General features: G+C 39.6%; 1 protein-coding gene across 1 annotated transcript in view; it reads right to left on the bottom strand.

Annotated features, from left to right (window-relative positions):
* Positions 1-9,442, bottom strand: part of nudt14 (nudix (nucleoside diphosphate linked moiety X)-type motif 14) — a 64,675-nt gene extending 55,233 nt beyond the window's left edge. The window contains exon 1 of the mRNA XM_079830355.1: positions 9,303-9,442. Coding sequence (XP_079686481.1) covers positions 9,303-9,383 — 81 coding nt within the window. The 5' untranslated portion in view covers positions 9,384-9,442. The remainder of the gene's footprint in view (positions 1-9,302) is intronic.
* Between the last annotated feature and the right edge of the window lie 9,354 nt (positions 9,443-18,796).

Raw genomic sequence — 18,796 nt, 5'->3', positions numbered from 1 at the left:
TTGCTTAATGCGTTACCCCCAACACTGATGATGATAAACGGTTAGAGATAAACGAGGAAACAGCGGCTTTACCAAACAGAAAGGCTCTAGTCAAACTGTGAGGTTAACGAAACGCTATTGGCTGTTTTAAAAAAGGGGAGGAGCTGCTAACAGCTGGAGCTGTTTCAGGGGAAATTACGTCAACACATTGAATAATGCTGCGGGTTTCAAGGCACTTCAGTGGGCTTTTAATGCAAATTCAGTTGAATTTCTACCCTGCACATTCCTCAATCACATGCATACAGCATACCATTTACTGCAGGGCTATTGAGGCCACACCCACTGCGAGCACTATACATTCCTCAATCACATGCACAGCCTCATTTATAAAACATGCATATGCAGTTTTGAACATAGAGTGTGTGTATGCTTAAATCCACGCCAACATAGTGTTGTCGATAGTACTGACTTCAGTACCAATCGGTACTGAAATTTTAAAAATTTGACGTTCCCTCAGATATCAGCATTTTGAGCGCTGTTAAACAGATTCATAAACACCTCGGATTGGCCATTGTGTTCACGAGCTCAACATATATGTCCGTGATTGGCTACAATGATTAACATGTTGATGCTTTTCACAGAGCGCTTACACAAGATACACACTGGAGCGTTCTATCAGCAGATCCGTCTATCAGAGGATATATAAGGGATCTACTGAAAGACGTCTGCTTTCAAGTGCTCCTCGGTGAAGAGCGTTGATCATTGTAGCCAATCAATTAATCGGGCCATGATCAGCCATTGGCCATGATCAGTGACTTGTCAACCTCAAGATTAATACGTCATGGCAGAGAATTAAAGTCAACTAGTCGAATAGTTTGTGCGACCCCTAGTACTGATTTTGACCCAGCCCTACCAGACAACACATTGGCTGAATCCGAAATCGCCCCCTATACCCTTGAATAGGGCACTATTTGAGGAGACATGCATTTGTAGTGGTGTCCGAAACCATAGTGAACGTTATTGAGTGCACTCATTGTATCCCACATTGCACCCCAATAACGAGTGTACAGCCGATGTACACACAACGGCTGTCCGAATTCACCCACTTGTTTTCATTCACTCCTTCAAGTGAACAATATTAGTGGACTAACGTTGGGAATAGTGAATGAGGGTTTAGGGGGCGATTTCGGATTCAGTCATTGACTCATTGAACAATACGAAACCCTGGAGGTGAATCTGCGAAAGGGGTTGGTGCAAAGGTGAGATGTGCGCTGGGTGGCAATATTTGAAAATACAGGTGGTGGAATGGATTGGCAGCAAGCGTCTACTGGTACATGGCAGCAGGGCTGTGTGGGTGGCACTGTGCGCTGTGACTCAGTGATGCGGCTGGTGCTGGAAATTTCAACTTCTTTCAGAGAGGCAAAGGTTGGAGGTGTGGGTGCATAGATTGCACTTATCTTATGTTGCACCTGAAAAAGTGTCTGGGTGTTTTCTGACCTGCACTTTAAAGCGCTCACTTTTAATGCATTTAAGACCTCCTACGATTATTCATAATGGAAAAGTGGGACAATTAAGGCCTAATTATTCTTTTCTACTAGCCAGAAAAGGACTCCATATGCTTGCATTCCTGACAACACTTAATTATTATTAGCACAAATTATATCTATGAACTCAATGGCCTAAACATATTTTTTTTCTCTCTCTAATGGAACATATTCCTAACTCAAAGCAAATCTATTCAAATGTCTTGCATTACTATGACCTACCACAGCATCAATTTCAAAGCAGAATCCTGCCTTTTTACAACAAATACACTATAAGAATTATTTAATGATTTATTTTATTTTGTCAAAACCAACTTAGATAATAAATGTTGTTCAGATAATATTGTATTTTGAGTTTCTGTTAATTAAAATCTCTTCAATGAACTCCTCAGGCCCTATTTTAACGATCTAAGCGCATGGTCTAAAGGCCTGTTCACACCGGGACGATTTTCGCACGCGTTTATCGCCGACGTTTAACGCCTCGTGACTAAACAAAGGGTGCCAATGTGAGTGTACACACCGACGCACGAAACGGCAGACATAAAAGCATAATTTTTTTTTTAAAACGCCTCGGGTTCAGCCCTACGACCGTACACTCGACGCAGAAGTATAAATTGGGCGTTAGCTGTATGCTGCTATGCTAGTATATAAGCTAACTAATACAGACATAAATGGTCATTATAACATAAAGTTGGAACAACATGTATCATAACATGATTTTGTAGGAATTGTAATCAGGTGCTAAAATTAGAACCTATTAAAGGCAATTTAACCCAATGGGATCACTTGGGGTGCTAAAGGAGACCCGATTTTGGGGGGGACACAATTTGTCACTACATCGGCTAAGTCTGTGTTCTTTCATTTGTGCGTCGTCAGTAGATCACGCACAGAACTTTCCACTCCCATCAGCGTTTTTTTGGAATTGCGCTGTCACACTAATTTGCCCTTTAAAATGCAAATGCAAACTAAGCACGCCTGCCCAACATCACCAAATCTTCATGGGCAGGGATTTCCACTTTAGACATCATGCTAAAAGTTGTAACAGCATTTTTAAAACAAATAAGCCACTGAGCAAGGCCTGACCGTTATTAGGCTGCACTTTAAATCCAAACTACAAGATTTAGGTAGTGTGACTCAAAGTGAAACATGAAACATCTTGAAATCCCTTACCCTCACATTAAGGGACTTAGTGGCAATCGCACGAGAATCTGGAAAGAAATCACTGCGCATTCCATCTATTCCCGCACCGAGCAGTGGATGTGGATGACTAAGACACCTCATGTGCAACCGTGTATGTGGACCCAGGGTCTGCTTGTCAAACTATAGCAGGAGGAAGTATTAATACACTCTGAAAAATGCAACACACAGTTTGAGGAGAACAATCAAAGAGGAAACACCCACAGGTGCCCCCGCAAAACACAAAAAGGATTTAATACAACAGAAGGAAAAATGACGTCAACTCAGGAAAACCCTATGGATGTGTTGACATATTTGTTACCACAGTTCCACGGAAAAGGATGGGGATGCATGCCAAGAATCAGTCAGTACCGAGAGGTTAAAAGATTAAAACATACCCAAAGGCTATTCGAATATAATTGTAAGGTCTACAGATGTGTTGGCTTTGGGCCTTTTAACTACTACTTCACAAATCAAATCCAGGGCTTTGGGCAAAAAAGCTACTGAGAGTGCCTAAAAGATTATTAACATTAAATTATATTTCAAATGTGTGCATAAAAATGACCTCGTAATGAAGTCCTATGGGTTTTGTGCTCATGTACCAGCAGCTGCTTTAAGTACTACAGTGCATCTCATCTTCATGGACTGCAGCAGATTTGCAAGTTCTTGCTGTGACTGTGTGTTCACACCAGACGCAAATAAATCACGCTATTCGCGCATAGTTGGACGCTTGAACATTTTGAGTTTACTCGCTTCATTCGAGTGTGAAATTTGCTTCATTTGCGCATGAAATTCACTACACAACAGACACAAATTCCCATCATAGGAGGGGCTTCTGCCAGCCGGCTCGTCTCGTTGTGAAATGGCTGACATGGATTGTTTTAAAATACGGCGAATAAGCTCAATTTGCCGGCTTTAATTAGCTTTAAGTCTGAATTCAGGGTGATTGGGATACTTTTTTCAAGTCATCTCAATGGCAAAAAGTGTCCCAATCACCCTGAAATCACCCTGTATAGCCCAAATTGAGTAAATGTTTTTTTACAATATACCAGATTGTCCGACCTCCTCACTCACTTACTTCCAAGCAAGATCCTTTTTATTCTTGTTTCTATAAAGTTTGAAGATGTATCGTACAGCTCCGGGTATCCACATATGATTTTGTCCTCATTGTTGTCACTACTAGACAGGGTATATACAGAACTTCTTAAGTTGAATTTAATACCTTTAACTACCTTTTTTACTACCTTAAAAATATTTTTTAATACCAGCGCGACTTCAAGCTGCAACTATAGTAGCGCAAATTAAATATCTTTCCAAATGGAATAATATATTGCATCACAATGTAACGAGGTCATTATAACTTAACATCAACTGCCCACAGAGATGAGAATAGAAATAAAGACAGGAGAGGAAGGAGACATCTTCTTCATAGTTCGTGCAGTGTACAGAGGGAAACGAGAGCAATTTTCACGGCGCAATATAGATTTTTTTTCTTTTTCTTTTTAAATCATTAAGGCGAGTCAGTCAGTGGATATCACACAAAAACGCAATGTGGTGTTTAGTTGCAAGGTCTAAACACCTCAGCTCTGGTGTAGCGGTGGTGATAGGGCATAGCGTCTGCTGTCTGACACGCACCTGTTGATGAAGCTGCTAGGACTAACGTTAGGCTACTGCTGACTGCAGTGGTTTGAATCGGGAGAGCAGTCGGGGTTGAGGGCAAAGCAGTGGAGGTTGAGGTCGTTGATGCATCCGTAGTGCAGAACATTGATATGGGAAGCTGCTCGCTACGTCCGCGCATCCTAGCTTGGTGGCTGCTATATGATTACATATGTGATTTGACGCAATTCACCCCCACCCAGGTTATATTAATTGTCTTCCTCACGGCTGTTGCAAACTACTGGCCTAAGCCAGTCTTTAAATCGTGAGTCCTCCAGCCAGAGGTCCGAGAACTTGCATTTCCCCATGCTTTAATTACTGAATGGAAGCGAGCTTGCGTACATGCTTGGCAGCAAGCCAGCCGCGGACCCAGTTTGTTTCACCATGCGCGCGAATGAACACCACACCACCTCACCTCACCTCACATGATATCGCGCAGGTCCTACTCTCAACATATAAATAAATCCACGCAAATTGTAGAAAAAAAAGGCCTGTACTTAACACTAATTGAAAATGTATCTAAAAATAATTGGGCTCGAAAATGTAATACCTCGTCAGATGATGTTTACTACTTTTTAATGCCCTTAATTTTGGCTAATTTCATTTACTACCTTTTACAACCCAGCGGACACCCTGCTAGAGCAAGCTCCTGATTGGTTAACGTGGCGCGAATATCCGCCAAAGTTCAAAGTTTGCGCGAATCGCATAATTTGCGGCACCTCATTTGTGTGAATCATGCCGCAGAATGTCTTTTTGCGTCTTTTCATTGACTCAACATGGTAATCACTCGCGCAAAACGCTTCATTCGCGTCTGGTGTCTGGTTTTACAGACATGGCTTAGTTTGAGCCGGGATTAGACCAGTGTTGGACAGTAGCGAGCTACAAGTAGTGACTTGTAAATACATTTTTCAGTAGCTTGTCAGCAGCTCAGTTACTTTTAAAACAGTGTAGCTTTTCCAGTAGCTAACTACTTTATCCAGAAAGTAGCAGTGTAGCGCAACCAAAAGCTAAATTCTGTTTTGGGTTCTGACGAGAACGAGCCTGTAATGAGCGAAGCGGAGCGATGTGACGCTCAGCTCAATAATCCGCTCTATGCTTGCAGGCGCGCTCCACTCATGAACCGCTCACCGGTAAAACTATGTTCGCTCAAATCCTGCTCAGACATGAAATGTATCTGTTCTGTAGCCTACTAAACTTGTTGTAGCCATTAAACAATGTATTTTATTTCATATTTATGTTTAAATATTATAATGTTATTTTTAAATATAATCTAGGCTATATGGATTATGAAAAGTGCAAAGGTGCGAGTGAGTCAGAAATGATTTTGACCACTTCATTAAGTTTTGTTTTTGTTTTGAATTTCGTTTTGTATAAATTGTATCTTAATTGTAATCGATGTTTCATCAGCCAATCGCCTGGATTTAATAAATAAGAAGCAAATAGACTATAGCAGACAATAATCATGACATGGAGGCGCCGGAGCGATCAGTTGCATTGCTCTCATTAATAAACCGAACCTCAGCAGGCTCCTTGTCTCACAGACATGAGAACTATGTGTATAGAAAGCTTGAAATGTCCACTTTTAAACAAAACAATTCAAAACGAAAAGAAATAGTCAAGCAATGCGCACTGTTCACGCGAGCAGGTCATGACTACTCAGAGCGTTTCTGGTTAACCTGAAGTATAACCTGCATTTCTAGACTAATCTTGACTCCTGAGTATTTAATTTAAGTGGCATACATTTTGTTCTTGCATTGATGTAAATTTGTAGCCATTTTGCACTTTAACAGCTAGTTTGAGATATAGGCTATATTTGAGTATTGCGTGTATCGGATCGTTTACAAAATCAAAGGATTCCGACAGTTTGAAATGACTGGGAAAAAAGTGTCCCAATCAACCTGAATTCACCCTATACTATTTGAAATCATAATTACATTGCATTATGTTGCTTGAAACCCCAAATATTATAACATTCTTCATTAATAATTATTCCGTTTTTTGTAACAATGTAATTGTAAAAAAAAAAAGAAAGAAATGTAGCTAGCTACTTTTTGACAGTAACTTGTAGTGGAGCTAACTACATTTTCTAAAGGGTAGCTTGAATGTAACTTAACTACTTTAACTTACAAGTAGCTTGTAAAGCTACAGTTTCAGAGTAGCTTGCCCAACACTGTATTAGACCTTAGTTCAATTATAAATATGCCTTAGAAAAAAAACATTACTGGTGTGCATCTTGAGACATATGAATGAATATGCAAACTATCCCCGCCTCCACTCACTCACACCAGCTCAGAGATTCACTCGCTCAACTTTACTGAATCAAACGCTGCACAATGGTATTGCTCTTTACAACGACAGACACATACTGGTAATTAATATAAATAGCCTTTGCTTGACTGTGTTATCAAACAGCTAATAATGTGTTGCAAATGTTACACAACCATGTTCCTGTTTGCTAAATCAGCATCCTTAGAAACGCTTTGAACATCTTAGAACGTCAGTGTAGAAAGCATATAATTATTATAACATCATACTATACATCATATTAATAATTCACTCGCTATATTGCTAAATGTACATGATTTTTCATATCTTCAGAAAAATATACCAGGATAACCTGGCTTCGCTTAAGACTCCCCAGCTTCGCAGCAGTAAATTATTTGCTAAAGCCCACCTGCATGTTGACATGATTGGTAACAAAACAGTTTGTGACGTAAGAAATACTGGCGATTTCAAACCGTGTTTTTGAGACTGTCTTTGGTTCACTGGACTTTTAAAGAGCACCTATCATGGCATTTAAAATGTTCCAAATATTGTTTTAGAAGTCCCCAACAACAGTTTTGCATGCATGCAATGACAAAAAAGACTTTAGTTTTCTTATAATATGCATTTATTTTTACCTGTTTTGACAGCGATTCTCAAATGATTCCTTTAGTGATTCACTTTTCAAAACCCCGCCTTTACGCAACGCTAATCTGTGGTGATTGGTCCGATGACCCAGTCAGTTGTGATTGGTATAGTTTGTGCAGATATTTTCGGAAACGGAACGCCCATCAAAGTCTTATAGTGACCGTAATTTGTTAATATGTGTCAGAAGTTATGAATATGAAAACCGCGTCGGTTCCGTTCGATTGTAATATGAGCCTCAGCTGATCTCATTCATAAAAAAAACTCCTCTATTCTCCTCACGAAGACTCGCGACAAATCAACATCCCTCAGGGCTTTTAGTTCAAAAGTGTGCAGATGAGGAGACATATTGATAGATTCTCATATGTCTGTGTCAAATTTCTAAACAGAGTATTTTTTATTCAATACTTCCTCAAAATGCGCAGATAGCCTAATCATGAGTGATGGAGTCTCTTATGTGTTGTTTTCAATTCATACTGGCAGCCGGATGGCGCTCTGTGCACATGTAGTCCATATATGGTACAGACAGACGAAGAAGACACCATGTGCCATAATAGAAGTCCATAATAAAAGCTTCCTGAGATCGCGAAACATGCAAATAGAGACATTTGAAGACTAATAAACACACAATCGCGACGATGTATGGTTTGTCTTCAAGCCACTTAGTCTTCAAATGCTCATCCTTGGGCAGATTAAAAAAAGTTTGATTTTGAGTCGCACTTCAGAACACAGCGTCTCGTCGCCATGATGTTTTCTAGTTTTCACTGGCGTCTTGGAGCGCAATAAGTGGGCGTATCGTATTCAAATAACTTGACAAGTTGACGTCATCTAGTCAGAGAAAAAGCTTCGGTCTTCTAACGATTCTTAAAAATGACTCAGAGTCAACTCTTACTTTTGAAAGAAAATAACTATATATACGGTGCACTGTCATATTTCAAACTTTGCAGGATATTTTTGTTCACTTAGATCTATGTTACACACTACATGAAAGGTACATTTCTAAATTCCATGATAGGTGCTCTTTAAGAAGAAAATACTCAGCAATGGTGTTGACATGAATTTGCTCATGGCTATTAAAAACACCACACAGACATTTAAACAACATTAAAAACTTCACCGCAGGGGTCTTTAAGTACTGTTCCACAGGTATATGTGCAATAATTGTTAATTGTTTAAGCATGAAAAACATAGTTTCAAAAAAGATCTGTAAAGCTTATTTCGATTTTACAAAATTATCTTTAAAGTACGCTAAAAATTGTAATCCTTTAGTCAGATGCCACTTAATGAATTTGCAAAAAACAAAAACAATTATATTATAATAATAACTTATAATGTTCTTATAATATTTTAGATTTATAAAAGCAAGAAGGCCTACACTGAGGGTTGTCCCTAACAATAGCCTTTACCCCTGATTATATTCAAAACACAAATCACAGCCGAGTGCCTTATTGTTTATATTTTTACAATAATGTAAGAAAAATTAATTAAACATATGCCTTCATAAAAAGTATTACGAATATATATATATATATATATATATATATATATATATATATATATATATATATATAGTTTACAGTGTCAAAATTGCTAAAGATAGACAGATTAGAGTATGGATAACAATAATTGTGTTCTTGTATTTTAGCATGTTCAGTCCAGGCTCGCGTTTCATTCCTCAGTTCCAACTGTACAATATGATGTGCATCAGGCTTTTAATAAAGCCTTTCTAAGGCAGCTGTGCTGCTTGTAATGTAAAGCATGTGCTCGAGGGAAAGTGGCTGCTTCCCTGTCTATAGCTTAATAGCGTCTTGCTAGTTAACCTAAGACCACAACACACGGCATCAGCAACATTTGCAATACGTCGTTTGTCATTCTGAATGACGCTATTTATGTTATGCACATTGTGAAATATTAGACGCAATGTTGGTCGATAAAAGCAATGACTGAATGAATGGGGGTTGGGCTGCTTGACAGCAAAATGATGAGGTGTGACCGCATCACTGACAGATGAGAACGTGCGATTAAACTATAGCAACTCACCTGGTTGTAATGCACCCTAAACGGTCTGAGATAGTTCGAGCTGGTGCACGGAACCACCTGAATATTATTGATCTGCTCCATGGCTTTGATAGAGCTGCCCACGGGTACTTCTCACCACAGATGGCAGAGCCGCAGACTACGGGAGAATGAGGGGAAATGTCTACGGAAGCCTGTGAAGGGCAGAATAAGAACGCTGTTTAGTTTTTGCGTTGTAGTAATGCTCTGTAGAGAGGACTATGCGGTGCAGAAAACGGCCAGTCAGCGATAGTTTCGGGTGGATGAGTTCATTCATTTATTTATTTTTATTTTAAGGTTAAACAACGGACTCTGTCGCCTCAGCACACCCCCTTTTCAACCTTTACCGGGCGCGCGCACGACGCGCGCATGCAGGTGTGTGCTTGGCTCGTGCAGGCATTACCTCACATTCAGCGCCAACTTCAGGGAGCGCGTGATTCGCTAAATAAACCGCCAAAAAGTCTTTAAAGAATTTAAACCGCCAAAACTATTGACCAATTTTCTGTTAATCTTTCCAGAAACGTGCACTGCCCATATGTCTGAATTCTTTTACTCCCACCTTCCTCGACAGGATAAATAAGGTATTAAACCAAAATAGTTGTGAAATTATTATAGCCTATATAAGGTAGTAGTAGTAGAACAGAACAGAACAGGGAAAAATCTGAAAAAAAATAAAATAAAAAAATAATATAGATATTTTGTATAGGCTATTTGTAACGGTAACAGTTTAGTATGGGGAACACATATCGACTACTGACTATGACTTTTGCCTCAATAAACTATTAAATTACTTCGTATTAATAGTTAGTAAGGTAGCTTTTGTAGCGTTTAAATTTATTAAATTTAGGTATTGAGTAGGATTAAGGGATGTAGAATAAAGAACAAGGCATTAATATAAGTACCCTCCTAATAAACAGCTAGTAATATGCATGCTAATAAGCAACTATAGTAAAAATTGAACCCTAAAGTGTTACCTGAGTTACAACAAACTGTTTATATTAGTTTCATTACATAATATTTTAATATATATAATAAAATATTTACATTTTTTATTTTATAGTCTATGCATGTGTTTATACATTTCATAGTAGTTATCTATTTCTTGGTTCATTTATTTTATTTATCTGCCAAATGAAAGGATATTTTTTTAACACAAAATTTGATTACAAATTTGAAGAAAAATTAATTATTTCCGGGATGATAACTGGTCACCACCATTCTCTGAATTAATCATGTGAGGTAATGAGGTCATGTCAATAATGTAGCATACTGTCTGAAATATTCTTTTATACAGTAGGCAGCAGTAGGCGTATTCCATTCTAAACACAGCCTTGTTGTTTTCCATTTTATTATAGCAGATGTATTTCATCTTCATTTTCTGTCTTTTACCTCCGCTATTGCAAAGTAAATCTTTCTGCTTATCTGATGGCCTTAAAACATCAGTGATACAAGTGATGTCTAAACATGTGGTTTCAATGTAGTTTAGAGGAAACAGAATGCGGCATTTGACATAGACGTCTTAAGAATCGCAGAGGTAAACTGTGTGTATCATGATGGGTGCAGATTTCTTATCTGACCGTACCTCTGCTAACATCTCATCAAAACCAGCTGACAAAGCTTATCCTATCTTCCTTGAAACATCTTTACTTATAGTTATTTTTCTTCAATGGTTGAGTCTTAGTAAATGGGCTGAAGTATCACGGTGTGAGAACTTTTCCATGCAATTAGTTTAGGTCGGTACAATAAGAATATTGTATATATATAATGTGTTGTTGAAGCAACTTAATACATTTAAGTTACTGTGTCATACTAACTAGCAACAGCACATGTTAGTATGCTAATTAGTTTATTAAACAACTTGTAGGATGAGCAAGTAAGAAGAGACTGCTTTCAGTACTGGCAAGTGGCATCATGTTTATCATGTAACCACCCACAGCCTATAAGCACAAGCGCCACTGTTCTGCACAACATAGCGTGCGTCTCAATCAGCTCCCTAGTTCAGTCATCAGGGCACTGATCAGGAAATAAGTCAATGGGCTGACTCCCTGATCAGTGCCCTGATGACTGAAATAGTGAGCTGATTGAGAAGCACCCATAGTCTCACGCAGCCAGACCTTCAGATTGACGGCAGAAGGTCTGAACTATTGCAGCTTCATTGGTCGAGGACCGCCAAAGAGGACATTTGACTGACATGTAACACAACCAATCACAGTTCAATTTGTTCTGTCTCATGTTTAGGGGCGTGACAATGTAAAGTCGGTGTACCTGCAATAACAGACCGGTGTGCATCTATAAATTATTCATTCAATAACGACGTGCAAATTTACTGCAACAATGGCGCCGCAAACGTCACATACTTTTGAAAATCCAGCGTTTCGTTGATCCTGGTAAGCGTTCATTGCCACAGTTGTAAACATGACGGCGTTCTTCTGCCACGAGGGAGTTTGGCGTCACTGCATTTGTTTCCAGACCGCTAATCCTGTAGAATTCAACCAATCAGATGACGACTTCGAAACTCCTGAATAGTGTTGTCAAAATACCGACCGCGATACCAATTCGGTACTGAAATTTTAAAAATGTGACGCTTTGAGCGCTGTTGAGCGGAATCGTAATCACCTCTGACTGGCCGTTGCGCTCACGCGCTCATCAAATATGTCTGTGATTGGCAAAGACCAGCGCCTCAAAAACATGTTGTAAAATTTACACTCACCTAAAGGATTATTAGGAACACCATACTAATCCTGTGTTTGACCCCCTTTCGCTTTCAGAACTGCCTTAATTCTACGTGGCATTGATTCAACAAGGTGCTGAAAGCATTCTTTAGAAATGTTGGCCCATATTGATAGGATAGCATCTTGCAGTTGATGAAGATTTCTGGGATGCACATCCAGGGCACGAAGCTCCCGTTCCACCACATCCCAAAGATGCTCTATTGGGTTGAGATCTGGTGACTGTGGGGGCCATTTTAGTACAGTGAACTCATTGTCATGTTCAAGAAACCAATTTGAAATTATTCGAGCTTTGTGACATGGAGCATTATCCTGCTGGAAGTAGCCATCAGAGGATGGGTACATGGTGGTCATAAAGGGATGGACATGGTCAGAAACAATGCTCAGGTAGGCCGTGGCATTTAAACGATGCCCAATTGGCACTAAGGGGCCTAAAGTGTGCCAAGAAAACATCGCCCACACCATTACACCACCACCACCAGCCTGCACAGTGGTAACAAGGCATGATGGATCCATGTTCTCATTCTGTTTATGCCAAATTCTGACTCTACCATCTGAATGTCTCAACAGAAATCGAGACTCATCAGACCAGGCTACATTTTTCCAGTCTTCAACTGTCCAATTTGGTGAGCTCCTGCAAATTGTAGCCTCTTTTTCCTATTTGTAGTAGAGATGAGTGGTACCCGGTGGGGTCTTCTGCTGTTGTAGCCCATCCGCCTCAAGGTTGTGCGTGTTGTGGCTTCACAAATGCTTTGCTGCATACCTCGGTTGTAACGAGTGGTTATTTCAGTCAAAGTTGCTCTTCTATCAGCTTGAATCAGTCGGCCCATTCATCTCTGAAGGCATTTTCGCCCACAGGACTGCCGCATACTGGATGTTTTTCCCTTTTCACACCATTCTTTGTGAACCCTAGAAATGGTTGTGCGTGAAAATCCCAGTAACTGAGCAGATTGTGAAATACTCAGACCGGCCCGTCTGGCACCAACAACCATGCCACACTCAAGATTGCTTAAATCACCTTTCTTTCCCATTCTGACATTCAGTTTGGAGTTCAGGAGATTGTCTTGACCAGGACCACAACCCTAAATGCATTGAAGCAACTGCCATGTGATTGGTTGATTACATAATTGCATTAATGAGAAATTGAACAGGTGTTCCTAATAATCCTTTAGGTGAGTGTGCATCAATGACGCTTTCACAGAGCGCTTACACAGATACACACGGGAGCGTTTCAATGCAGGCGCCTATCTGCCTCCCGGTCCGCTGGTCGACGCCTGCTTGTGCTTTCAGACGCTCCCGCTTTCAAAACACTTTCAAACACTTCCGTGTGCTTTCAAACGCTCCCGTGCGTTGATCATTGTAGCCAATCACAGACACATCCGATGAGCGCATGAGCACAACGGCCAGTCATAGGTGTTTATGATTCCAGCTCAACAGCACTCAAAGCGTCACATTTTAAAAATGTCAGTACCGAATTGGTATCGCGGTCGGTACTTTTGACAACACTACTCCTGAAGTGTTTCCAGAAAAGTGTCCCATTTGCATCAGACGTTCAGCCAACTGTCCGAGGCTGAGACTAGCATAACGGTAACCACAAAACTCAAAAACCTAAATAAAAATGAAATAAAATGCACAATTCTCTTGTCTCAGGGGGATATGAGGGGGGAAAGTACCATAATTCGAATATACTACCGGGTTTCTTCTGATACAAAGCTTAATGCTAATCGCTGAAGTTACCCTTTAAGCACTAAGTCTTTCTCTTTACTGAAAAATAACAGGAAAAAAATTCTCCTAATGCAGTCCCATGCAAAGCATACTGGGAACTACAGATCCACTGTCATTGTCGACGAAAATGATTCATTAAGTTGAACATAATCATTTTAGTTTTGTTACAAAAAGGTAAAGAATTACGTTACTTCAGCACATTTTAACCAAGAAATTTGATCAAGCAGCAAAAATCTTTTTATAAATACATTCCAAGAGTCATGATATTGAAGTGTTTAAAACCATGTCTTAAAGAGATGAGGATATTTGTGAGTCACCATCTTTACAAGCACAGAAAGTGTAAAACTGTCACCTCTATATGTAGGGTGACAATTTTTCTTTGTCTGCTTTAGATGTCTGTGATCACAGCTTTCACATATAGAAATGACATCATCACGTTGGTTCATCATCGACAGTATATGTCTATTGATGGCTTGGCTTGGCATGATTTTATAGGCAGCAGAAGTGGAACGAATTGCTAATTACACTGAGGAATTCACTAGGGACCTAAAGTATATGACTGTCAGGTCAAGGTTACAGACATAAAGAACACAAAATTGGCTTGCAGTTCCTGAATTATGTATATTATTTTCCACTTTCCTGAGTTGACTTTTTTTTTTTAATCCAACATAATTGTCATTATCCCCCCCCCCAAAAAAAAGTTTTTTGAATTTATTATTTTTTTCATGTCATTGCATTTTTTAGCGCATAAGAAACAAATGGGGAAAAAAAAACTTATTTTTTTATTAAAATTATGTTTTATTCATATGTTATGATGATATGTCCTCTATATAGTTGACACAAAGGACTCGTTTAAAAATAAAATGACATGAAATTGCATGTATAAACAAAAACAATGGGATTCATTTTTAATTCACCAATCAATTTTTAGGATTCTGAACTGTTATGAAAGATATAACGAAATGAATTGATATACCATTTTACTTTATGCAATATGTGGGTAAAATGGCCATGCTTGGATTTTCCCATTCAATACAATGTATCTATACACTGCATCTAATTTGCATATTAATGTGTTCTTGGTGCAACACGTATTGAAAATAGAAGTGTAATAATGGGAGGAATAACTGGCAACATTTTCATAATAATATCTAATAATTCATAGGAATATTGACATGTAATTTCTTTCCCTATTCACGTGTTGTGTCTCCAAAATGCCTGATAAACATGATTTAAGTCCTGGCATCAGTGGACATTTGTGAAATCAATGCCCTGTTTTGTAACAGAAAGTCATATTTTGATTAGAAACCCCATTTTCCTGAGAGGTTGATTTATAACAAACCATTTGAAAATTAATCCAATTTAAATTATAATTACAAAAAATTTATCATATTTCCATAAGAGTGCAAAACAATAATGTCAGCTGTTTTAAAGACCAAAAATAAGTTGTTGTCCTGGTGAAAATACTTAAAACTGTGACATGTATGATGTCAGAGAACTTCACTAAAATATAATTTTAGTCTATTTCTGGGTCCCAGTGAAGAAGGAAATTCTCATATTAGAAAAACTCCAGTTCTGTATAAATTAATTGTCATCAAACAGATGCATTAAAATGCAAATAATTTCTTCTTTTATGCATGTGTTCTGCAATATCCTTGGGCCTTTTTGTCTTATCCTATAAGAAATCAAACATTGTAAACAAAGACACGAAAAACAAAGACCCAAATGTTTTATTTCGCATGTGGTCATGGGTTTCTCTGTATAACCACAGTGATTAATGTGACGGCAATTCAATCCACAATATACTCCACACCCTGTTCTTTCAATCATATTTCTCATACCTCTAATCATAGTTCTCAGAACTCTCCCACACGAACTGTTTCCGCCCCTTGGTTCCTCTTTCCCGCCCCTCCAATCTTCTGAGTTTGACTGGAAAAATACAAGTTCTAATTTGATCTAAATTAGATCTTTTGATGAAGGCGGGGTGGAAGTCAGTCGATAAGGCAGCAAGGAAATTCAGCATGATTCTTATAAACCCCGGGGTGTGCACCTTTCCAAACATCTTTAGACGCAATACTGTGTGGTACAGTGATTGTGATTGTGTACAATAATACAATAATCAGCGCAATCATAAAAGCCCCATGCAGGCCTGGGCCAGGAGGTGTTGAGAGGAGCTGAAGGCGTGTAACACCCAGGACGCCCCGACTTTGATGCTAAATTCGGGGAGAAAGGGTGATGTCACCCAAACTGCAACAGGGCACTCGGTTTCGGACATTCCGAGGGTCCCAATCTCTGCAAGCCAGTTTCCTCCTCAGAGGGCCAGAAGTCGCACCCTCCATACACTGGCAGGATGTAACACTTTTGCTGGCTGATTTACATCTAAATAAACATTGCCAGACAAAACAATGTGCGACTGGAATGGAAACGCAGCCCTTTTTTCTCCACCCGGCCAATTGATATGAGCCGATTGAACAAGGCTGCACTCTATGATAAGCAGAGGTTCACAAAAAGGGGTTCAATGAAAGTTTAAGGCCTTTTGTGGGGACACTTGATTCAAATATGTATGTGAATAGTGATATTAATATTTCTATATTTATTCAAAAAATATACATACTTATAGGCTATATTTGGGATGCACAATATATACTGGCCACCATATCGGTATCGGCCTATATTTGTTCATTTTTAATGTTATCGTTATCGGCCTGAAAATTTGGCCGATATATTGAAGCCGATAAATTATTTCCTTCAGCTGAGACACTGTTCGCCATGATGGTTTTTAATTGCTTGAAATGTGATTGAAATCACTTCAAAATATATGGTTACGGTCAACATGTGAAGTGCAAGTCTTTCATATATGCATAAATTATAATTGTGTGATTGGAACATGGCTTTTAATGGTGAGACTTTTTTGGATTTAGATTTATCTGACAATTTATCGGTTATCGGCTTTCAAATATAAAGAATTAACGGTATCGGCCAAAATGTTCATAACAGTGCATCCATATATGTAAAATATTAAATATACTTTACTTATTACTTTAGCTATTACAATTTAACAAATGGCACCTGTTAGTGGGTGGGATATATTAGGCAGCAAGTGAACAATCAAAGTTGATGTGTTAGAAGCAGGAAAAATGGGCAAGCATAAGGATTTGAGCGAGTTTGACAAGGGCTAAATTGCGTAATTGAGCATCTCCAAAACTGCAGCTCTTGTGGGGTGTTCCCGTTCTGCAGTGGTCAGTATCTATCAAAAAGTGGTCCAAGGAAGGAACAGTGGTGGACCGTCGACAGGGCGGACAAGGCTCATTGATGGGTGGGGGGGGGTGGGTTCTGATAGAAAGGTGTCAGAATACACAGTGCATCGCAGTTTGTTGCGTCAGGGTGTACATGCTGCCACCAGGATGCACTATGGGAAGAAGGCAAGCCGGTGTGTGATGTGTGATGCTTTGGGCAATGTTCTGCAGGGAAACCTTGGGTCTTGCCATCCATGTGGATGTTACTTTGACACGTACCACCTACCTAAGCATTGTTGCAGACCATGTACAACCTTTCATGGAAACGGTATTCCCTGGTGGCTGTGTTCTCTTTCAGCAGATAATGCCACAAAGCAAAAATGGATCAGGAATGGTTTGCGGAGCACAACGAATTTGAGGAGTTGACTTGGCCTCCAAATTTCCCAGATCTCAATCCAATCGAGCATCTGTGGGATGTGAACAAACACGTCCGATCCACCCTCACCTCGCAACTTACAGGACTTAAAGGATCTTGCATGTTCTCATCTTACGGATGATATTTTGTACCTCTTATTCTCCAAGTTTTTCTCTAGTCCAAAGTGAAAATTCTTTGTACCAAAAAAAATGTAAACATCCACAGGATTTTGAAACTATTTATATGAGGCTCTGTAAATATAGCCCTGTGCTCTGCTGCAGAGACTTTGTGTGAACTGCCCTTGTTTTGAACTGCGCACAGTATCCAAATAAGTAGCCGAAGAAGTGAAAGTCTGAGAACACAAGATAACTCAAGATGAGACATGGCTCATTACACAGTCTATATCTTAAAGCTGAATGGAAAACGGATATCGGATCGCCCGGTCCTCCTTTCATTCTGCATGAGGCCCCCTGCAAAACCCCCTGTATCTTATCAAACCATCTTTTTGGCTCGGGAGCCCCAACAGAGTGCTAATCCTGCACCCCTGTGCGCACCTCAGGGCGTCACTGTTGTCCGGACCATCCCTTCACTCTGAATTACACTCTTTGGCGCTGCAACACAAGCCAGGCCAGTGCTGGCTCCAGAGAATACAGGGTCACGGAGCCTCACACACTCCTTTTCATATTTCTAGCTTTCGCTCTGTCTCCTCTTGTAGTCTAGGCAGAGTAGGTTTATCAGCAAGGGTCAAGCAGGGATTTGTTGTTGCCGGAGATGACAAAGGTCAGACTTCTGGGAATGCACTTAGCTGAGGTGCCTGCTACCCTTCTGTTAGCGTTCACAGGGTGTCGAGCCAGACACGACATCCTGAAGAGATTGTGGCCTTGAAGGTTAGCTGCTTATGGGTCAATGACATTTAAGTGTGTCCAGAGTGTCCACGATATAGAAAAGGATCTTTTCAAAACACGTGGCAAGATCTTAGAAATCTACCCTTAGAATTCATGTTGGTTTCACGTGGTTTTGAAAAACGTACCAATCTAAGGGTATGACAACGATGTACTATGTACTAAAAACGGAAACGTTTTCCTTTGCGTTTTTTGCGTACAGACGACAACTGTTAAAAACACAGTATTATTCATGCCAAGCCGGTAGATAGCAATGCCACTTTGTAAAGAAACACTACGCGCCTATAGACTGAACACGTAATATGCATGTGCATGACGTCACCGTTTTTCACAAATTCACATTTTTGTAGTTCACACAGAGACGATAACGGTATCGTTTTCAAAAACGTACACTTTGAAACCCGCTTTCACAAGTTTGCGTTTTCAGGCCACCAAAACACTGCCGTTTTTCAGTTAAAAACAGTGTTGTGTA

Source organism: Gobio gobio (assembly GCF_949357685.1).
Source record: "Gobio gobio genome assembly, chromosome: 12".
Taxonomy (NCBI): Eukaryota; Metazoa; Chordata; class Actinopteri; order Cypriniformes; family Gobionidae; genus Gobio; species Gobio gobio.
This window is presented reverse-complemented; position numbering and strand designations above follow the sequence as displayed.